General features: G+C 33.3%; 3 protein-coding genes across 9 annotated transcripts in view; all 3 read left to right on the top strand.

The window, feature by feature from the left end:
* Positions 1 to 11,233, top strand: part of Nhe1 (Na[+]/H[+] hydrogen exchanger 1) — a 52,129-nt gene extending 40,896 nt beyond the window's left edge. For both annotated transcript variants that reach the window (XM_065368050.1, XM_065368049.1), the window contains one exon: positions 166 to 11,233. In XM_065368050.1, the coding sequence (XP_065224122.1) occupies positions 166 to 276 (111 nt within the window). In that variant the 3' untranslated portion in view covers positions 277 to 11,233. The remainder of the gene's footprint in view (positions 1 to 165) is intronic.
* A 116-nt stretch (positions 11,234 to 11,349) lies between these two features.
* On the top strand, positions 11,350 to 17,445 carry LOC135848223 (pyridoxine/pyridoxamine 5'-phosphate oxidase-like). Of its 4 annotated transcripts, none has more exons than XM_065368060.1 (7): positions 11,350 to 11,683; positions 11,908 to 11,996; positions 12,070 to 12,215; positions 16,435 to 16,534; positions 16,625 to 16,696; positions 16,765 to 16,967; positions 17,222 to 17,445. In XM_065368060.1, the coding sequence occupies exons 2-7, from the start codon at positions 11,916 to 11,918 to the stop codon at positions 17,343 to 17,345; spliced, it is 726 nt and encodes a 241-aa protein (XP_065224132.1). In that variant the 5' UTR covers positions 11,350 to 11,683; positions 11,908 to 11,915; the 3' UTR covers positions 17,346 to 17,445. The 4 variants fall into 4 exon arrangements, with proteins under 4 accessions (XP_065224132.1, XP_065224131.1, XP_065224130.1 ...); XM_065368059.1 differs by having other exon boundaries at positions 11,351 to 11,683; positions 11,904 to 11,996; XM_065368058.1 differs by having other exon boundaries at positions 11,683 to 11,815; positions 11,904 to 11,996.
* A 475-nt stretch (positions 17,446 to 17,920) lies between these two features.
* Positions 17,921 to 22,252, top strand: LOC135848219 (thiamine transporter 1-like). 3 transcript variants are annotated; one of them, XM_065368052.1, is made up of 12 exons: positions 17,922 to 18,598; positions 18,672 to 18,772; positions 18,966 to 19,079; positions 19,503 to 19,638; positions 19,728 to 19,898; positions 19,991 to 20,207; positions 20,279 to 20,415; positions 20,491 to 20,628; positions 20,976 to 21,096; positions 21,214 to 21,406; positions 21,487 to 21,628; positions 21,720 to 22,252. In XM_065368052.1, the coding sequence occupies exons 3-12, from the start codon at positions 19,030 to 19,032 to the stop codon at positions 21,819 to 21,821; spliced, it is 1,407 nt and encodes a 468-aa protein (XP_065224124.1). In that variant the 5' UTR covers positions 17,922 to 18,598; positions 18,672 to 18,772; positions 18,966 to 19,029; the 3' UTR covers positions 21,822 to 22,252. The 3 variants fall into 3 exon arrangements, with proteins under 3 accessions (XP_065224125.1, XP_065224124.1, XP_065224126.1); XM_065368053.1 differs by lacking the exon at positions 18,672 to 18,772 and having other exon boundaries at positions 17,921 to 18,598; XM_065368054.1 differs by lacking the exons at positions 17,922 to 18,598; positions 18,672 to 18,772; positions 18,966 to 19,079 and adding an exon at positions 19,272 to 19,425.
* Positions 22,253 to 22,327: the final 75 nt, after the last annotated feature.

Raw genomic sequence — 22,327 nt, 5'->3', positions numbered from 1 at the left:
ACGCCGCTTTTATGATATTTAATGATTATTATTGATTGATTTTTGACCAATTTTATACAAGTTTTAAAGGTTTTCATATATTTCATTGTCTATTTCGAAAAGTTTTTTCCTATATGGAAACTGTATTAATCTATTTTTTTTTTTTTTTTTTTTTTTATTACTCAGGAATTGAAAGACTGCAAAACTCAGATGACCGATTTAACGAATCAATGGTACCAAGCTATACGAATCTCGTCGAACGACTCGGAAGAGGATAAATCACGTTCACCCAGTTGACAAATGGACTCGCCGTTGGTACTGAGCTTTTGAATAATGCATTGTTGTCGTTTTGTCCTTCCAAGAAGTCATCATCCTCCGAGTACCAACACAACGTTAATTCGTTAATTTCTCTTTCATCGAGCCTTCCTGCACCGGGTAGGCCGATTTAAAATTTTACCTTTATTATTTTTTTCTACAAGTTACGAGTATACACAATATTTCGAGCATTCTCGACGATAATATTATCGATTTAAATCGTCGAAAAATTCGTTGAATCGAGACGATCACGATCGTTTGGGTATTTTATATATTTTCTCGTCGGGAGCTTTTTCGAGCTCGCGAATTTTATACTTACGCGGACTATTTTTTAGGTCATAGTTTGTTTTTAGTATTTCAATTTTCGTCGTACCTATATATTGTTGTTCAATGATGTTCATTATAATATGTAATTACTCGAGAAAATGTGGCCGATGAAGCTGAATGGAAAGCGAAGAGACCAGAAGAGAGGTTATTTGAGGCGAATGTCGGTCGTTCGCGAGTAAAAAGTTGTTTAAAATTCATTATTCTACTTATTGTTTGGTGAGACGAAACGATACGAGATGGTGGCGCGAGTAAACTTTATAAATTCTCAAACAAAATAAGGTTTCTTTTCACTGTTTTTCTATTTATTTTTATTTTTTTTTTCGATGGAAAAAAATAAGAACAGGTCACACGGCGTGACGATGCTTTTATATATACGATTTCGTTGAGGTTGTTTGTTTTTAGAAATACGCGTTGTTGAGAGTGAATTTCGCTCCAAACAGGAGAAGGAGAAGTTGGAAAAAATGCTGAGTGGAGGAGGAATTTGTTTCCAGATTTTTTCCTTCCTATGTGTGATTGACGATTCGATTAAACGCTTGCAAGGGGGGGGGGGGGGTTGCATAGCCTGATGAGTTCTGTTCTTGAGCATAATTTTCTTTCTTCTATTTTTTTTTTTTTTTTACATATTTTTTGTTCAATTTTTTTTGTATCCGGTTCAAAACTTTTCTTTTTCAATTTCACAAAGATATTGAGATATATTGATGGTGTAAAGGAAACGCCAAAATTACCTCTTCATTTCATTGTATTTTTAAGCGTACTTAGAATGATTTAAAATTAAGATTAAAATAAGTATTTTTTTTTCTTTCGGATGATTCCACTATCGCACGCCGTCCATTTTATTGCTGATTTTTATCAACGCACCGGCGTAGATAAAAACAGAATTATTATTAATTTTTTTCTTCTTCTTGAATTTTTCTTTATTATTTTTTTTCTATATTTTTCGAGGTTTTTTTTTTACCAAGTAGGGGGGTCTGGTATCTGGTGGTGAAATTTTCAAATTTGGAATGGATGAAAAAGTTCTGAAATATTTTGTCAAATTCTGATGGTTCTGATCTAATGAATGTTATTATAAAATGACCAATTTCGAGAGATTTTGTTGGTGAAAATTGCCATTTTCAAAAATACCACCGCCCTGGTCTGATTTTTTCATGATAATCGACGATGCTCAATATTCGTGCAGATACCGGACACCCTGTATAACGCGTGCTTAAATAATTTCAACGGCGTAGATATGGATATTTTTGATCATTTTGGACGAATCTACCACGTTTTTAGTCTTAATTTTATTTTCTAATATTTTCCCCCATTTTTTCGAGTATAATTTTTGAGAAATGGTATCAATCAGGGTGACCAACTGACCTTTCAAAGGTTATTTCTGATCATCTACCTCGATAATTATTTTTTGGGGAAATTTTAGGGTCATTTTACGTGTCTACTTTATCAAAGTATGGACCTCATTGGCTTTTGTGTTTCGATTTTTGATGATCTTATGGTTTCGATGTTACTTCTGTCATGTTTATGGAGAGATCTGAGTAGTTTAAGAGGGTCAGAGGGGGGAAATAAGGTCATGTTCGCATTCAGCGTCCTAAAAACATACCGTTCGATGTATTGCTTAACTTACTCAATATTTTCAAGAGTTGACCCCAATAAGTGGGGGGGGGGGGGGGTGCTGGAAGAGTGGAATCAAAAAAATAAGTTCAAATTCGTGTTCAGCTAGTTCGAAAACATACATTTTGATATGTCGCATGATATCGACCTTTTTTTCAATATTGACCCCAAATTTGGGGAGGGGATGCCCTGTCATAAAACTGCCCATTTTGAAAATACCATATTATTTCGAACTGAGATAAAAAGTCAACATGAAACCATTTTTTCAGTACTCAAAATTACTTTTAGCTCTGACTCCAACTTTGAGTTCAAAATTTCAAAGTGGAACTTTCCATGGAGATGCCCCCCTCTCACCCCTTCCCTCGTTTCTTTCTAAGGGAGTTTTGGACTTGCTGAAATATTTTTCAAAATTTTGTTTGAATTTTTGGAATTTGTAAAGAATATTTTGAACAAAATTGAAAGACATTAAACCAAGTCGAAAATTTTATTTTTCGATCAAGTTGACCTAAAATGACTCTTTGGGCAAAATTTTCTGTTCAGGGTCCAAAGCACAACACTCAAGATTGAAATATCCCTACACTTGTGGAAGAAAAATTTCTTTTAGTGTTTATTTCTGCTTTTCTAAAGGGTAGGCAAGCAAATCTACTTGTGTTCAACATGGGTTGCCTACTTTCCAAATGAAAGGAGGTGAGGAACCTTCGAAACAACCTGTACTTTGACTATTGGCTCAATTTTGAGTGGATGAGTCGAATTTTATTACCAATAAAATCCAATGGTCACCCTGTTAAAATACCTTTTTCATTTCTTTAATAATTTTTAAATGCACTCGCCTTTTCTTCTGCTTTGAAAAAGAACATGCGTATGGCGCGTTTATTAAATAATTCTTCCTATTTTAAAAATTTTAATTTTAAATACCAGTTCTACCTATATTTTTATTGATATTCGTGAGTACTGTTATCGTGATGGAGTTCTGCACAAAGTCATTAAGATTTAGGGACGTTTAAAAATTAATTATAAGTAACGTAGGTATTTCGTAATGTAGAAAATGGTTTTCCTTACAGTCTATTTACTTAGTTACCTTTATTTTCCTTTTTTTTTTCTTTTTAAAATTCGTTCTAAAATAAGAATTGGGTGGGTTTTTACTTTTTTTCAATCAAATGTGGTTACCAAACGTAAATCGGGTATTTTTGGCGGGAAAAAAGTCGTTGGGATTGCTTGCGAGGGAAAAATTGGTGGAAATTTTTTATCTGGTCTCTCGATGTTGGATTAAGTACTCGACTCGACTCGTGACTTTGGATCTGACGAGGTCACGTTCGAAAAAAATTACATTTGCGAATCAGGTAACACTGCTCAATGAATAATTTGAATTTTTCAAAGTGCTCTTCTGGGCTCGACAGTTTCAAAATTGCATTGCTGCACAAAAATGGTTCATGAATTTATCAGTTTTGAATTTTTAGTGCTCTCAGGAGCTATTCGTTGGATTCGGAATAATTCGTCAGTTCTAATTTAGACTGATTTGAAGTATGAAAGAATAGCTATATTATCTTGTTTTTGTACTCGTAATCGTTTAAATAGATCCTCATACGAGACCTCTTCCCTCCACTTAAAAAAATAGTCCCAATTTACGATACACTTACTTCGTGATATACCCAAAATTGTTACTTTTTTTATTTATTTGGCAGAAGCATGAAGCAATTTATACGAACGAAAGGCTCCTTTCACCATAATACGATTACAACGAAAGTGAGGTCGAGTTGGGGGAAAAAAATGGAAGAAAATCTCGACAAATCCGCTAGAGATATTCAACCGCGGTAAATTTTTAATTTAAAGGACGTGTCTTTTTAAAGTACGACGACGAGTACCTGGTTATATTTAACAAGCGAAAAATAGGCCGAAGAAAACGAACGTCGTGAATTTTTCATTAATCGAAATATTATATACCATATTACCTACATTGATAATGAAATAGAATGGGTGGGAAAAGGGCGAAGGCTGGAGAACTTTTTTTTTTTGGTAATCGATATCTTCAGTAGTCAACGTGTAATTTAATAATAAAAAAACGAACCGAGTAGCTAAAGTCGAGTCATTTAAATAAAATAAGAAAATATATACCCACTTGCGTTAGTAGGTAATTATTTTGAAATGTTTGAATTAAAGCGACGAGTAATTGAAAGGGTACCCTGGTGCCAAAAAGTCTCCTTTTTTGTGTGTATAAGACGAAACGAGGGAGGGAGGGAGGGAGGGTGGTTCTGTTAATTTTATCCTTGTTTTTATTTTTCCTTTCTTATTTGACGAACGAGGTGAAAATTAAAGTTACGAACCTGTACGAGAATTTATATTTTTAGAATTTTTTTTTTATTCTTCGTGTATCTAAACATTTGAAAGACCATCGAAACGAGTATGTGACACAATGTTGCGTTCATTAGGCCATTTTAAAAGCTATTTTAGGATTCAATAAAAGGTGGCCACATGTAATAATTTTCTCATCTGTGAATAATTTTTTGCACAATTGGTTGTAATTTTTATTGTTGTTCTTTTTTCGAGTGAGAAAAAAGAGTTTTAAAGTTTTTTTTTTTTTTTTTTTTTTTTTTTTGTACTTATGTGTATGTTTTACGTACTGTTTCTTTTCTCCTTTTTTTTTTGCCATCTTTTTCTTGTGTATTTTATATGGTCACGTATTTTTTATACATTATTTTATTTATGGGTTTATATAGCGTCGTGCGAGTTTATTAGAGAGGTAAAAAGATGCGGAGATGTTGCACGTGGATGCATTATATGTTTTTTTTAGGGTACTTATTTTTCCCAATCGTGATATAAATGTTATTTTTATTTTATGTAATTCGGTGGTAGGATTGTTTCAGGTTGTGAGAATGGCCATATTTTATTGAGGGGTTTGGTCTCAATCTTGGGATGAGAAGTTCTTCTTAAATGCCCTTGAAAAACCTCTGTTCTGATTTTTGAATGAATTAATTTGTGAATTTTGAATTATTTCCCTCGCTTGGCTCAGGCATAGAGAGATGTAAAAATACTGGTATTTTTTTTCTGTGTAATAGTGTTTAATACAGGATGGTAATTTACTTTGAAATGAAAATCTGATACTTTATTTTCGTATTTTCTTTCCCCCGAGCCAAAAAACTCATCAAATTAGCTCGAATACAGTTAAATTGGTAGCGATGGCGGGTTGATTAATTTGGTTAATGGAATAAAATGTGCTGGGACAAAGCGTTTGTATCTCTGTCTTCTTACTTGCAAATTTTATCGCTTATTAGTTATTATAATAGAAAAGAGCATTCCATTCGGTTAGTAAAATTGACTAATCTACAAAAGTTGTAAAAAGATCATGAAATTTCAGAAAAATTCAACAAAAATTGGATGAAAAGGTGTTTAAAACATGCTAAAATGACATAAAAATGCAAAATAAAGATTGAAAATTGGTAAAAAATTGACAAAAGATGATGAAATTTTTGTAAAATTTTATAAAAATTGTACAAAAAAATGTTCAAAACATATTAAAAGACTGAGTAAGTAACTAAAAAACTGAAAAAGTATTAAAATCAACTTCAAAAATTCAAAAAATATTAAAAAGTAATGAAATTTTAACAAAATTTGGTTATTTTTCTGTTTTTTTTAAAAAAAACTCTGGCGTATAGACTCAAACAATACTGGGTCCAGAGACCGAAAGCAAGCTGAAAGCAAAAAGCCAAAAGCCGTAAAAAAAACATATTTTAAAGACTTTTGGAAGCTAAAAGAAAGCTGAGCTTTATAAATTTGAAAACCAAAGCCAGCTAAAAGCTTTATTTTTTCAGCTTTCTTACGGTTTTTTACTGTATTTAGTATTTTTTGTATTTTGCCTAGTTTTCAGTTTTTGTGTTTGAAATTTAAAATTTGTTTTCAATATTTTGAAATGGTCATTTTTAAGTAATTTAAAAATATTAGATTACTTATAAAAAATATTTTTAAAAGTGAAAAGTTCAAAGTGTAATTGTAAGAAAAGCGTGGGGTGGAAGGCTTGAAAAATTAAATACATATAATATAAGAGGGGCGTCTCAAAAGTAAGTTTCGCTATTTTTTTTCCAGAACTACTGGACCAAACTAGATGAAATTTTAGGGATATTCAAGTTTTGAGTTGCTGGTAACACTGTAATTTTTTCAAGTCCCTATGTTGAAGTGATCGCATGCAGTTGCTTCTCAAACATTGAGGGAGGATTTGTCCTGTACCTGGCCTCAAAATACCTCACATGATACGATTATTTAAGTCTACTGGTAAAAATGTTATTCAAATTCACCAGGAAATGCATTGAATGCATGAACCACTCACAACGTTTGGTCCATGCACTGGACACATTTCCTCGTGAATTTGAATAACATTTTTACCAGTAGACTTGAGTAATCGTATCATTAGAGGTATTTTGAGGCCAGGTACAGGACAAATCCTCCCTCAATGTTTGAGAAGCAACTGCACGCGATCACTTCAACATAGGGACTTGAAAAAATTACAGTGTTACCAGCAACTCAGAACTTAAATAACCCTAAAATTTCATCCAGTTTGGTCCAGTAGTTCCGGAGAAAAAAATAGCGAAACTTACTTTTGAGACGTCCCTCGTATATCAGGCTTGTAGGACCACTTAGGTTTTGCGGTTGCTCCAAAATCAAGGTCCTAGTTTAGAGCTTTCAAATAGTCTGGTCCGGTCATTCGGTTCTGCATTTTTTGTCTTTGTAGGTCGTTGGTCCGGTCCACTCCTGACCAGAAATTTTCATCGTGGTCATGGGTCAGCCCTAGTCCAAAAAACAGTCTTCATTTTTCAGAAATAAAAAAGCTTCCTAACACATAAGATGAGTTGAAAAATGGAATCTTTACTTTCAAAACATTGAAACTTCGAAAAAAATTAAATCACAATGGAAATTTATTCAAAATAGGGATCTAAAATGGTATTATACATTTGAAAAATTGGACGTAGTAACTGAGGTCCATTTCCAAACCATGGTTATTGGTCCAATTTCTTAGAAAGGTCTTTGGTCTCGGTCTGTCCCTGTTATTTTTTCTGAAGAGGGTCATCTGTTTGGTTAATATTTACATACATTTTTTTTTAGAGGTCTAAGGTCCAGTCCGGTCCACTCGGTCTTGTGTGCATTTTTGGGTCCAGTCCGGTCTGACAAGCCTGACATATATACCAAAAATGCCAAAATCTTTTAGCTTTTGGCTGACAAGCTGCAGAGCTGTGGGACCAAAACGATCCCAAAACCGGAACCCATTAAGTATATCTCAATTCAAATTCAATCCCATAACCAAAATCGTTATTTTTCTTTATTCTGAAACCAAAAAAAAATCCCAAATTGATATAATTTTGAACCCAAAACAATCCCAGAAGCCCAGAATTGAATCAAAATTGGTACGGTTTCAGGATTTCAATTTTTGCCTTTCTTCCGTGACTTAAATTAATTTTGATACTACCATTTTAGATTATTTATCATCATTCATTCAGATTATAATAACAATTTTTTTACAAGTTCACCAAATTTGCATTTAAAACGTTAAACCAATTACACCATTGCATTCCCCATTTCAAAACGTCCCATTTTTTTAGACCCCTTGCATGGTCTATTGGTCAGTTTGGGCTAATAAAATTGGTTTAAATGGAAATCCTGAAACTGGAACTGAAACAATTTTTTCAATCCCGAAACAAATCTCAAAACCAAAATGAAAATTTAGAACAAATCGCAAAACAAATCCAATCCCGAAAGGCCGAAATGAATAAATTTCGATCCCAAAACCAAAATCCAATCCCAAAATCATCTGGGTCTCACAGCTCTGCCAAGCTGAAAGACAAAAGCTGAAAATGAAATACCCGTATTTTTACATCTCTGCGCACACACCGTTGAACATGCCAATAATGTTATTGAATGCGTTTGGGTTGTGCTGTTGAACATGGTGTACTAGTGTTAGCTGGCATTATACAGTTGCGCATGCGCTGTTGAGCATATTTGAAGACGTGCATGCGCAGTGGAGCATGTTGTTAAGTGGCGCATGCGCAGTGGAGCATGTTGTGAAGTCGCGCATGCGCATTGCAGCATGTTGTGAAGTCGCGCATGCGCAGTGCAGCATGTTGTGAAGTCGCGCATGCGCAGTGGAGGATGTTATGAAGTCGCGCATGCGCAGTAGGGTGTGTTATACTAGGGTGGCCCTTATTTATACTTGGTGGAAAAAAAAAATTTGAATTTTTTTCGGGACACCCCCTAGTTTGGTGCCACTCCATGAGAAAATAGCGCATAAAAAATTTCAACTCCATTGATGCATATTTACCCGTGCCGCACACCACTTTTTGTAATGATAGCGTCACGCGCGCGAGCTCAGTACTATTCCACTACAGACCCGTGGCAAACGAAACGTACATTAACGCGCCTCAACTTCAACTTGTTTTTTCAATCTTAAACGTTCGGGTTTGTCCTAACTAGAGGATGTTCGAAGTCATGCTGTTTGGGGTGAGGTGTTCATGTCATTCTGCCGACAATATTTGTAATTCTTGAGACAAAACTCAAGATTTTAACCCAATCGATGGGTACAAAAATGTTAAAAAAGGGAGTGATACTGTTTGGAAGAAAAATACAATACTAATTCGATTTTTTTTAATTTTATGTATTATTTTATATAATTTTTCAATTTAAATGGCCCAAGCGAACTGAAAGCAAACGTTTTGGAAAATTTATAATTCAAAAAATAGAACTATTTACTTCAAAACAATGGGTTTTTTTAACATCAGCAATTATTTTAAAAATTTAATCAATAGTTTTTTTAAATTGCAGGGCTCGTACTCATTTTTTCCAAAAAAAAAAAAAAAGGCCAATCCAGCATTCATTTATTAGTTACCCAAAAAACTCGAAAAAGTAACCAAAAAAGTGACAAAACATGTGCAATACATTTCAATGCACAAAAAAATCACCAAAAAAACTAGAACTTTTCGCTTTTAATCAAAATGTCAAAATGAAATTCAATAATTTTAGCAAAAAGCGGGACTCTTTGGCAATTAGGTACTGCCCAGGAAGTACTTTTTGGCAATTTTGGATTAAAAATTGAAAATCGCGATTTCTGAGAATAATAGTGCGACTTTTGAATATTTCAGCAAAAAAATGGCTTGTTAGTTAGGGATTTTTGGCAAAAAACTACACATTAGAACAATTTATTGGAAAAGAGTGGGAGCTTTTTGATGCAAAAAACAACACAATTCTTAGCAGATTTTGGCAAAAAAAGAAAATTCTACATAATTTTGGTAAAATGCGAGCTTTTTTGCCATTTTGATAGAAAACGAGACTGCGACAATAATTTCAGGAAAAAGCAGGACTTCATAGCAATTCTCAGCTCAAAAGCGAAACTTTTTATGTAGCAAGATTTTTTTCATGGTAAATTAACAGAATTGGGAACGGGCACCTTAATACGGTGGATTATTCAGTTTTGAACGAAAGTATTATTTACATTTTTTTCACTGTTGTTTTTGGCCAAATTACAATTTACGGGTAATTACCGGGCGATTTAAAGCGAAGTGAGCAAACTAACCAAGTATTTTTGGTTTGTTTGCTCAACAAATCAGTCGACAATATTTGGTTAGTTCGCTCACTTCGCCTCAAATCGCCTGGTAATTACCCGTAAATTATAATTTGGCCAAAAACAACAGTGAAAAAAATGTAAATAATACTTTCGTTCAAAACTGAATAATCCACCGTATTAAGGTGCCCGTTCCCAATGGACTTCAAGCCTTTTTAAGAATAATGGACAAAAAGTAATGGTACTATTTGGCAATTTTTGGCAGCAAACTGATCTCTATAGTGGGGAAAACCAAACACTGATCTTCAAGGGCATATCCCTCTTCCCTCCTATGCATGCATACACCCAATAAAGAACTTGATAAGCTACCTGGAATCAACAACCAACTTACAACATGTAAGAGATAAAGGACCGGGGTGCAAGGAGTCTCATTCCCCACGCGTTATCGTGGAGAAATCCTGAACTCGCGCGCCTGATGCTTACATTTCAAAAAGGGGCGTGCGGCACGGGTTAATATGCATTGATTGAGCTAAAAATTTGTGTACGTCATTTTCTCATAAAACAGCACCAAACTAGGGGGTGTCCCAAAAAAAATTCCAAAATTTTTTTTAAGGGCCACCCTAGTGTTATACCGACGTTATATGCATGTTTAACTGGTGTTTTCTGTGTGCACACGTTATTTACGCTGCAAGAGTATAATGCTAGCACAACGCGAGCAAATATCAAAATGCTCCAAAAAATCACTTCTCTGCGTTAGCGTGAACTGTGTTGAAGATAGATCCAAATTTTAATCAGGGATCCTACTTTTGGTGTCAGAAAAGTCATAAAATGACACAAAAATCACAAGTTTTAATTCAATTCCCCTTCCTTCTGATTTTGATGTTTGTTTTTTTTTAGTGAAAACTTGCAAACTGAATCTGTGTAATATGGTCATTCTCTATCTATTTCATTACATAACTAATTAGCTGGTCACTTCGATAGGATCTCATTCTGATTTAGGTATTTTTGCGATTCCCAATCACGAAGGGAAATCTGCAGTTGAAAGAATCGAGTTGAAAAATAATTGTAATATCAAAAAGAGAATATTTTTTTCAAACATGTTAAAATCACCTACTTTAAGATCTAAGATTATAACAAGATGAATATTTTTTCGAAATAATTGTGATACGCTTTCTTTATTAGATTATTCTAAGTATATTTTTTTTCTTTATTATATATTTGCTGCGTTGGTTGATGAAACTTTACCACTTTTTGATTAACTTTACCTAGTCACGTATGGAAAATTTTGTTTTATTTTTTTTCCTTCCTAAACTTACGATGAAGATTTTCAATTTATTGTAGTAAATTATTACTTTTTTTTTTTTTTTTGATTATTTCATTAGCATAAAATGTTAACTTTTTATCGCGACGATTTGTTAACGAGTCAAAATGATTTATTTATTGTGCAATATTATACGTTTACCAAAATGACATGTGTATAATTTATTTCTGCGTAGAATATAAAATGAGAGAGTAGGTATTGCGATACCTTTCACATTGTTTAAATGTCGCCGCGGAGATGAAAATTTGAATCGAATTACTGAATCTTGTTGTCGTATCTCAACTCGAGTGTAACTAAAATAGGTAGTTTGTGTTTTTAGATGAAAAGCTTCTCAACAGTATCAAGTTTGCGGTGCTGTTCTCTTCGATGAGTCTGCGAGAAAGTTATTTGATCTTATTTACTGCGGAGCTTGGGTATAGTACTGGGTAGGTAAAAAGGTATCGTGTGTATAAAGATGGAGTTTCTATGGCTGAGCTTTATACATTGTAGAAAAATCTCTTAAGAGGTAATCTTTCAGTTGAATCGCGAAGGTCGAGATATCTTTATCGGAGTTTGATTGTCGCTATGTGCTGAAATTTATAACTTCTGATACTCGTGAGGTGAGTATAAGCTGATAAGTATTTTTTTTGTAATTGCACTACTCCTTAATTTTGTGGAATTGCTCAATTATTTTTTTGACGTTTTTTAACGTGAACTGGTGAACTTACTTCATCACTTCATCAGTTATCTAGGTATTCTATTTTTGCCCCTGATCTGTGCTCTTATTTATTGTTCTTTATGGTGAAATTTTGTATAATGAATGAATATTGATTGTTGTAGATAGATCTTAAAATGTTAGCTGTAAAATCGAGCCTTCCAGTGTGGAAAAAGTCGACCACGATTCTTCGATATTTATCAACGAATATCCCTGAGGTAAGCTATTCTATGTACGAATAAGTAATTACGAATTGATTCAATTCTTCTAATGTCTGTTTCTTGTTTGCAGATTTACAAAGATAAGACCGGTTTGCATAAAATTGAAACCTCGCATACGAATCCAATGAAATTGTTCCACGAATGGTTTCAAGAACATATTGGACCCAATCAAGACGACCAGTTTTACAAAGTTTGTTGTTTCGCTACAGCTTCCAAGTATGTTGGTATTGGTAATTAGCACCTTAATATTTCTGTGGAAAATGATTGGATCTGATCAGATCCTGATCTTACATTGGAGTAGACTCATTGTAAGATATCAAATCTGACTTTTGAGAACTTGGAAAAAATGTCCAATTGCCATCTCAAATATGACTCTCTAGCATTTTGTCAGACTTTTTTTTTCATCTGGAATTTGAAACTTTTCTTGGGGAGGGCTTTTTACATTAATTTTTGTCCTGATTTTCCGTCAAAATGTTGAAGAAAGTCCTGCTTTTTGACCACAACATCAGAAAAGAATTGATTTTTGGTTATTTTCAAAATATCCAAACGAAAGTCCTATTTCTTGGCAAAGGTTCTTGAAAAGGTTCTGATTTTTTTCCAAAATTTCCAAAAAAATTGACTGTTATTCGTTTGAATTGCCAAAAATGTAGGAATATTTTCAAAAATTGGAAGACAGTTCACATTACGTTGCAAACTTTGTCAAAAAAACATTTTTTTTTGGTCATAAAAATTGTCAAAAAGTTCTGTGAAGTGTTTTTTTCTGGCCAAATTTACCTATCAAAAAAAGTGTTTTTTTAAAAACCAAAGTTGTAGGATTTAGTTGCATTTTATGCTGAAATTGTCAAAAAACCCGTTTTTAGTCAAAATTACCAGAAAGCAAGTACATATTTGAGAAATGAGAAAGCAGTCATAACTTTTGCTAAAATTGTCTAGAAATTCCTTATTTTTAAGCGAAACATCCACAAAGCATTGATTTTTGGACTCAACTGCCTGAAAATTCCTCAGTTGCCAAATTAAAGTTCTGTTTTTGCCAAAATTGCTTGGAAGATTTCGTTTTTTTTTTTTTTTTTTTTTTTTTTACTAAAGTTGTCCAAACAGGTCTCGGTTTTTGGTAAGAATCGTTTGAAGGTCCCATTTCTCAAAATTATCTAAAATTTTTCTTTTTTGTCAAAATTATCAGAAAATTAATTCATTTTGGCAGAATTGTCAGAAAGTCCAAATTTTTCCCATGTAAAAAAGTTAATTTTTTTTTGCTAAAGATATCTAAAAAGGTCATGTTTTCTGTCAAAACTGCCAGAAAGCCATTTTTCGATATACCTAATTGCCAAGTAGTCGTGATTTTTGCCGCATTGTCTTCTCTTTAATCCAAAATTGCCGAATCAAAGTTCTGTTTTCTTGTCAAAATTGCTTGAACAGTTCCCAAAATTGCAAAAAAAATCTTTTTTTTTGTTGCGGAATCTTCAGGCTTATAAAGTCACATTTTCTCCAAAATTGTCATAAATTTTTGTTTTTGTCTGAATTGTCAAAAAAGTAGTGTTCTTTGCCAAACAAAAATCATGAAAAAATTCTGGTTTTTTGTCGTTAAAATTTTCAAAAAATTGAGTCTATTTTTTTCCAAAATTGTCAAGATTTCCTGTTTTTGCCTAAATTTCCAAAAAAGTACTATTTTTTTTTTGCAAAAATCATCAAAAAATTCTGGTTTTTTGTTATTAAAATTTTCAGAAAATTGAGTCTATTTTTTTCCAAAATTGTCAAGAATTCCTGTTTTGGCCAAAATTTCCAAATTTTTTGCCAAACTTTTCAAAAAAAGTATTTTTTTTTGGTCAAAATTGTAAGATTTATTTTTTGGGAAAATTGTCAAAAAGTCTTCATTGTTTTCAAAAGTATTAAAAAAACGTTTTTCATGCTAAAATTACCAAAAACAGAGCCTGTTTCAAAATTTCCAGAATCCTGTTTTTGAGAAAACTGATATAATTTTTGCTAAAATTGGCTAGAAATTCCTTCTTTTTAGTCGAAAAATCCACAAAGCATTGATTTTCGAACTCGGCTGTCTGAAAAGTTCTCGTGTCGTTCCAAATTTTTTTTTTTTTTTTTTTTTTTTTGGGTGTTTGTAATTACTTGATTATTACACCCGTCGTATTAGATTTAAATCGAGTTGGTAAGGTCAAGTTTTTTAATTAGGTCTAAGAATTTTTTAATTTCGGAAGGGTCGTCTGGTATGAATAGGGATCTTTCATCTATTTGTAGGGACAGTCTGTGCTGATGTAAGGAGGGACATTGAAATAGTAAGTGTTGGACAGATATAAGTTCTGAGAGGCAGAATTGACATGTGGGTTTTGAGGCCTTTTCATAGAGGTGGTTATGTGTGATTTTTGTGTGGCCAATTCTCAGTCTGGTTATAATGATTTCTTCAAGTCTGTTTAAGTGGGAGAGGTTTTTCCAAGGATGGACTAATTTTTTATGTTGAAAGAGCTTGTTTGTGGTTTGGAGGGACCAAAAGTTTTGCCATTTCTTGAGTGTGCTTTGGGTGAAGATCGATTTGAGGTCGTCAGCTGTGATAAATATAAGGGGAGAAAGGATGGTGGCAGATTTTGCATTAATATCTACAATTTCATTTCCTAAGATTCCAACGTGGCTGGGTACATACATAAACTGTATGAAGAAGTTTGAATTTTGTAAGTCAAATAGAGTTTTATGAATATTTTGAATTAGAAGGTGATCGGAAAAAAGATTTTGGATAGCAGTTAGTGTGCTGAGGGAATCACTTTGAATTAAGAAGGACTTATTTTCTGATTCATAAGTGAGTATGTCACAGAGACAGTGGAAAATAGCTGTGAGTTCGGCAGTGTAGATTGAAGAACAGTTATGGATTTTAAAATTTGAAATTCTATCATTTATAGAGTATGCATATCCTGTGTGAAGTGTTGGTTTGTCAAATAAAACTCCTGTTTTTGCCAAAATTGTTTAGAAGATTTCGTTTTTTTGCCAAAGTTGCACAAAAAGATCTCGTTTTTTGGTCAAAATTGTGTGTAGGTTCCATTTTCCAAAACTCTTTTTATTTCTTTTTTTTTTTGGCAAAATTGTCAAAAAGTTTGCAATTTCTCTGTTCAAAAAAATTACATTTTTTTGCTGAAATTTTTTTACAGTTTATCTGTCAAAACTGTCAGAAAAGTCATTTTTCATGTAATTGCGAAGTAGTCGTTATTTTTGCTGAAATCGTCATCTCTTTTATCCCAAATCGCCGAAAAAAGTTCTGTTTTTAAAGTCAAAATTGCTTGAATAGTTCCCAAAAAGCCAAAAAAACTTTTTTTTTTCGGACTCGGAGTCTTTAGGCTTTCAAAGTTCCATTTTTTCCAAAATTATCAAGAATTCCTGTTTTTGCCTAAATTGTCAAAAAAGTACTAATCTCGCCAAAATCATTGAAAAATTCTGTTTTTTTGTCAAAATTTTCAGAAAATTGAGTCTATTTTTTCCAAAATTGTCAAGAATTTCTGTTTTTGTCTCCAAAAAAGTACCTACTGTTTTTTTTTGCAAAAATCATCAAAAAATTCTGGTTTTTCTTTTTGTCAAAATTTTCAGAAATTTGAGCCTATTTTTTGCCAAAATTAAAAACCCAAATGGTGTTGTTTTTCAAAATTGTCAAGAATTTCTGAAAATGTTGTCAAAAAACCTACTGTTTTTTTGCAAAAATCATCAAAAAATTCCGGTTTTTCTTTTTGTCAAAATTTTTAGAAATTTGATCCTATTTCTTGCCAAAATTAAAAACCCAAAAAGTGTTGTTTTCCAAAATTGTCATGAATTTCTGTTTTTGTCTCCACAAAAGTACCTACTGTTTTTTTTTGCAAAAATCATGAAAAAATTCCGGTTTTTCTTTTTGTCAAAATTTTCAGAAATTTGAGCCAATTTTTTTGCAAAAATCAAAAATTCAAAAGGTGTTGTGTTTTTAATGTTCTTCCTTTACGTTTTTTTCCCAAAATTGTTTTTGCCGAATAAAAGTCCTATTTTTTGCAGAAGTTATCAAGAAGTCCTGTTTACTGTCTAGACTGCCATAAAAAGTCCTGTTTTTGGCAAAATTGTCAGTTTTTCTTTTTTTCATTTCTTCAATCAACCTTGTAATTTTTTACTTACCTACGGTATTCTCATTTTCTTCTTTCAGAATTTTGATTCCCCCTTTTTTTAGTTCTCTTTAAAAATGAAGCATTTTGATCCCAAAAAATACTGTTTTCAACTTGATCAAATTAGGCATCCCCTTGATGCAATTTGATCTCACCTGACCAGATCTAACCAGATCAGAGTTTCGATCAAATCAAATTAGATCTGATCAGATCCAATTCTTTCTTCTTGGGACTCTGAATCTGAATATAAAAATATGTACTATTAATCTTATATATTAAAATTACTAATTAAATTTGTGTTTCTATCATTGATCTATTAGAAATGGCGAAGTCTCATCTAGAAGCTTAATCCTCAGACGATTAGATGAAGACGGAGTTGTTGTTCATACAGACGGTCGTAGCCTGAAGTCTAAAAATATCGTTCGTACCTACTTTATTCTTTCCCTTTCGTTAACAAACCTTTTTCAATATTATATTTTAATAAAAACATGAATTTATATCATATTTTAGAGCGAAAACCCTCAAGCTTCCTTGGTATTCTTATGGAATAAGAAAATTTCCGACAGAAATTTCACCAGACAGGTAATTCGTTAGCATCAGAAATCTCTAGTACTACCTACTTATAATATTGGAGTCTTTTTTTTACTCAGGTACGAATGAAAGGATCAGTTGAAAAGCTCGCCGAACAAGATAACAACGAGATATTCGAAAAAGAACCATTGTTCGCAAAAATCAGATCATTAATTTGTCATCAGGGTTCAGAAGTATCATGGGAAGAGTTGAAAAAAACTCACGATCAAGTTCTACTGAAATATCATTCCAACAACGATACTCTTCTTCGACCAGATCACACGTGAGTACCTCGTGAAATAATTTTTAAATACCTATTTATGATCATAAAATAACAAAAACAAGTTTCTTCAAAACGTTATCAGTATAATTAAATCGGATTAATAATTAATAAAAATAAATCCGACTTGATGGAATGTTAAGCTCGATGTTATATTATTACGGTGTACTCGAATCGAATCTAAATTAATTCCAATACTTAGAATAATTGAAGTATTATTCGCAATTATGACGTAGATGATATCTCCTTATGTTCAGGATATCGTATAAAATTCACCCGCAATATATGGAATTCTACGAAACATACGGACCGAAAATAGGTGACAGGATTTTGTACACGAAATCCGGACAGATGTGGAATATTACGAGAATAGCAGCTTAGTGTTTTAATCCAAGTTCTCTGCGTATGTTGATTGATATAAGTATACTCGAGTAATTTTTGGAATATTTTCAATATATATTTTTGAGAGATGAACCACTTACGCATGTGTTTGTTCTAATATCTTTCACATGTGTGTGTTAATTTATGGAGTACTTGATACCTTCCTTAGGCAAGCATGATTGTATTACGTATTCGTGGTTTGGTATCTTTACAGTTTACACACGGTACTAGTGCATTAAATTGCATCGTATTGCATTGTATGATTAGTAAACATACAGAAGTCAACGTATTTAGGTCAATTTATCTTTTCGTTGAATATTTTCATTACGAAGTTGATTAAATAAATGATGATTGTGGTGAAAAAAAAACCAGCCTACACCTGTATGTCGGTTCGACCAACGAACTTCCTTGTTTGATTAGATACGACAGTAGTTGCTTGTAAATATCAAACAGTCGAAGAATGGTTAATTTGGTTCTTCAAAAAAAGTAATTATTATTTTGTTTTTATGCAATTAATAATCAGAAACGGAAAATGTTAATTTATCATTCAAATATTTTCATCAGTCTAGATGGACAACTGCAGGTCACAGCGGTAAGGGGAATCAAGTAAAATTTCGTGAAAAGTTTTTCCAAACGGTACCTGTAGAGGCGCTGATCGTCGTTTTCCAACTGGCGGCTACTAGAAGACACGGGTGTTGGCGCGGCAAGGGGAAGTAATAGTTTCAGTGGTTTACTCGCTAGAGGCGCTGATCGTCGTTTCCCTAATGGACAACGCGGGTGTTGGCGCAGTAAGGGGAATGAAATAACTTTTTACCGGATCCCCTAACGTCTGTGCCCACCAGTTGTTCATCTTGTAGTTCCAGTGTCTATACATCAGTCATTAGATTTGTCAAGAAATGAACGGTTTCGCGTTACGTTATTGTTTCGTTACCCAAAAAATTTCAAAAGTCACAGATAAAATTTCAGGAAAATCAGTAGTTCGAAAATATATCGCTAGGTTCGTCATCATCGCCACCGAAAAAAGTAAACAGAAACACTGGCGAGGGTGAAGGGGGAATTTTCTCCTCCCTCACTCCTCTGTCAACCGGAATTCAGCAGCCCAGCTGAGATCTCAATTCACATGCTTCGAATTGGACGTTCTAAAACATGATTAAACGTTTCATTTGTTTAAAAGCTGAATTTTAACTAATTAAATAGTAATGAAACTCGTTAAAAAACCGAACAGAATGCACCATTGACAGCTGCTACGTAACGTAAGTTATCACGAAGCTTTACTATAAATTAACACGAAATTTCAATGTAATTTTCGGTTCATTCATTCGACAGATAATAGACACTGGTAGAAGTAATGGGAAAGAGTTGACAATTATTAATTAATCATTCGGTCAATTAAACAGCGATGAAAGGAACGAAGATTCCGCTGATTTGTACGTATTCTATCCTATCATAGTTGTTCGTACTTTGCTATTTCTCATGCTGCGCTGAAACGTTTCATTTTATCTTTGAATATACAATACCTACGTCGGTATATTTATCTCTTGTTGTGATAATACTCGTGATGTAATTCCGCACATGTGCGAATCATTCTACCGTACTAATTCGCTGATTATTTCATTTCAGGTATGAGATCAGTTCAGTATGAAAAGTACCCTGGGATTGAAAGCTGGGTTTCGTCGTTTCCACAATGGCTGTGAAAAAACCACCGAGAAGGCTGTCATACGAACCAATAATCCGGTAAAGATTTACGTTGTTTTCAAATGGCTATAAAATTAATTATACATAGCTGAGAGAGTATCGTTACACGATAACCTCCTTTCGGTTATAGTTAATTGAATAAAGTATTATTACTTTGGATAACGACGTCGTCGTCGTCGTGGTAAATTTTAAAGACCCAAATTGCTTTTTGATTTAACGATAACATAGTTGAGTCGAACGATGTGTTTTATTTCTATGTACTCAACTCATTCGTAGCGTATTAAGTGGGTATAATATTATACAACCTTGTAAATATCCATGATTTAGTTCAACAACTCGATGAGATAGTGTACGAGAGATGCACATGTTAGGCGCCGTCGATAACGTTAGCACGTGTATTTGATTTACCTTAGTTGAGTTTTTTTTATTCTTACTTATTTTAACGTCGTGTTTGTTCTACAGAGATTCGAATATGTCGGATTTTCACAAAGTTGCTTTTATAATATGCGCGTTCGTGATGATACGAGAATTTAGACCGGTCGAGCCGTTTTTCACGTCGTATTTGACATCCCCACCATTGAATTTTACTACAGAAATAGTAAGTATAGGTGCCAAAATATTACCTGATGTTGACTCTCTCGGATTACTGGAGGCTAATGAACGTTCGTTTGTGTTTTTTTTTCGTAGGTTAATGAGAAAATATACCCGATTGGAACTTACGCTTCGTGTTCGTTCGCTATTGTATTATTTCTAATCACCGATTACCTTAGATACAAGCCGGTTATTATTTTGGACGCTATTACCGGTATATTGACCTATTTATTACTCTTTGGCAAACCGGAACTGTCAATTTTCTACGTAAGCTGCATTTGCAATTTTTTAAAAATACTGCTGCACATGCACGTGTGATGAATGATGATTTATGTACACAATGTATTTTATTTGTACAGGTGGAACAATTATTTTACGGTTTTTTCTATTCGTCCGATGTCGCTTGTAATACATACTTGTATGCTAAAGTCGAAGATAGCTCGTTATACCAAAAAATCACCGGCTACGTCAGAGCTTCTAGTCTTCTGGGAAAATTCATTAGTGGAATTTTCGCCCAATCTGCTGTTTCCTTTCGTATATTTAGTAAATCGGATCTGGTGTATTTTAGCACCGGTGGTATGTATTTTTTTCCTCGATGAGTATTTTTATTACGAGGAAAACGTGCTAATGATGTGCATTTTTCGAAGGTATGGTACTGGCGACATTGTGGTCGTTTTTTGTACCTTCTGTCGATCATAGTATTTATTTTCATACCATCGAGAAAAAAGTGATTCAGATTACTGGGAAGAATGACGACGTAGAAGACAATAAAGTAGAAGAGAAGGTGAATCGAGTTGATTTTTCTAGCTCGATTTACCTATCGCGTTATTAATCTAGTTTGTTTATTTTGTTCGTGTAGGTGATCACGATAATTAAATCGCAGAAATTACTGGATGTTGGGAAACGGCTTGTGCATGATTTTAGAGCAGCCTATACGAACATATATGTGTTAAAATGGTCTTTATGGTGGGCTTTCGCTCTGTGTGGATTTTTTTTCGTAAGTTGATTTTACATTCGAGTTTAAAAATATGTTTTCGTCGAATGATTGATTGAAGAAGGTTAAAAATACATTTTAAAATGTATCATTATGCCGAAATTAAACATTGTAAACGTCTAAATCGTGAAATTAGTCAATGTACCTGAACCAATGTTACAGATGTAAAGAAAAAAAAGTAGTAGAAGCAAACGAAACGCAATTATCGTTATCCTAATTGAATGATTTGTTTATCTTATCATCTTAGTTATGTTAACAATAATTTGTAACATTTTTCAATGTTTTTTTTTTTTTTTAATTTGTACCCGATTATTATACCTACTAAACTTGAATTAATTTCCATTCCACAGGTGAACACGTATTCTCAAGTATTATGGCAAATCACTGCCAAAGAACACAACGAAGGTAGCGATGGTAATGTCGATGATTACCTGATGAATGGTGCCGTTGACTCGACTTACACAATATTAAGTAACTTACTACGTGTTTTACTTCTCCTCTTTCTTCGCCATCAATCAAAACCAGTTCTCTTTCCATCGTCATCACCGACTCGATGTTTCTAATACTGCGAATTTTTTTCCATAACAGGTGCTTTGGGAGCTTACCTAATCTCGCAGCTGAAAATAGACTGGAAAACCCACGGTGATTGGATCCTAAGTCTGGTATCATTCAGTTTAGCGTTAATAGTCGTTCTTCACTATTGGTCCCATAGCTTATTATTCATTTACCCGGGATATATAACGTTTGGGCTTATTTTTCAAACGATGTTGACGATTGCCCAGTAAGTTACTCGATGAAGGATGAGAGTGTTTGGGTTTTAATCAGCGAGTTTAAATTGTTTTCGAAATTGATTTGTTTTAGATCAGAAGTAGCTCAAAATATAGAAAAAGATAGTTACGCTTTGATATTTGGATTTAATACATTCGCAGCCCTCGGCTTAGGTTGCATTATCACGTACACGGTTATCGGAGGAAATCTTATCTACCTCTCGACCAGAGAACAGGTATATCGAAAGAACATCGAGTGAATCAGTTTTATTTTATTACACGTGTAATTTTCATTCGACCTCATTAACACGACGATTATCGTTTCAGTTTCTATTCTACGGAGCTTATTTTACAGCTATTACGATATTTTTCGTCATCGTAGCAGTAATTTCAGCTACACGCAGATGGATCAGCGCTATCGAACTGTGATCTCTTCTCCGCCCATTTTTTGATTACCCGATGTACTTATATTTATGTTGACGATTTTCAGCAATATTTTTATTGTTTCTTGGTGTACCTATATTGTGATTATTTATGTCGACGAACGTTACTCGAATAACGATGTCAATTAGCCGAGCTTTAAAATACGTTTATATAAGGTTACGTTATCTATTCCTTTTTTCCCCTTCCAATTAAACCGGGGGTTCTGCGTAGGATAATGATGAGATATTTTCGAAATGCTGGCCATTCGATGTGAATTTATGATTTTCTTTTTTACTCGGTGTGTCTATACTTTGTATTGTTTTTTTTTTTGTTTTTTTGTTTTGTACCATAGAAGAAAATCGTCGATACGTTTTAGTATTATGAGTATTGTTGATAGTTACGTAATATGAATTTTTATACATTTTTGCTCTTTCGTACTCGCTCATTCTTGTCATAAATAATGTAGAATTTGTTTCATGTGCATTCAGTTTTATGTACAGGTGTAGTGTTAC

The sequence above is a fragment of the Planococcus citri genome, chromosome 5 (assembly GCF_950023065.1).
Source record: "Planococcus citri chromosome 5, ihPlaCitr1.1, whole genome shotgun sequence".
In the NCBI taxonomy this organism is placed as follows: domain Eukaryota; kingdom Metazoa; phylum Arthropoda; class Insecta; order Hemiptera; family Pseudococcidae; genus Planococcus; species Planococcus citri.
The sequence above is the reverse complement of the archived record's forward strand: the minus strand, read 5'-3'. Positions and strand labels throughout refer to the sequence as shown.

What these genes read in the sequence shown, in the direction of transcription:
- LOC135848223 (XM_065368060.1), top strand. Translation starts at nt 11,916, where the DNA reads ATGTTAGCTGTAAAATCGAGCCTTCCAGTGTGGAAAAAGTCGACCACG. An exon ending in ACAGAAATTTCACCAGACAG is followed by an intron (nt 16,697 to 16,764) that starts GTAATTCGTTAG and finishes TTTTTTACTCAG; the next exon opens with GTACGAATGAAAGGATCAGT. An exon ending in CTTCTTCGACCAGATCACAC is followed by an intron (nt 16,968 to 17,221) that starts GTGAGTACCTCG and finishes CCTTATGTTCAG; the next exon opens with GATATCGTATAAAATTCACC.
- LOC135848219 (XM_065368053.1), top strand. Translation starts at nt 19,030, where the DNA reads ATGGCTGTGAAAAAACCACCGAGAAGGCTGTCATACGAACCAATAATC. An exon ending in CGGAACTGTCAATTTTCTAC is followed by an intron (nt 19,899 to 19,990) that starts GTAAGCTGCATT and finishes TTATTTGTACAG; the next exon opens with GTGGAACAATTATTTTACGG. An exon ending in CTCTGTGTGGATTTTTTTTC is followed by an intron (nt 20,629 to 20,975) that starts GTAAGTTGATTT and finishes TCCATTCCACAG; the next exon opens with GTGAACACGTATTCTCAAGT.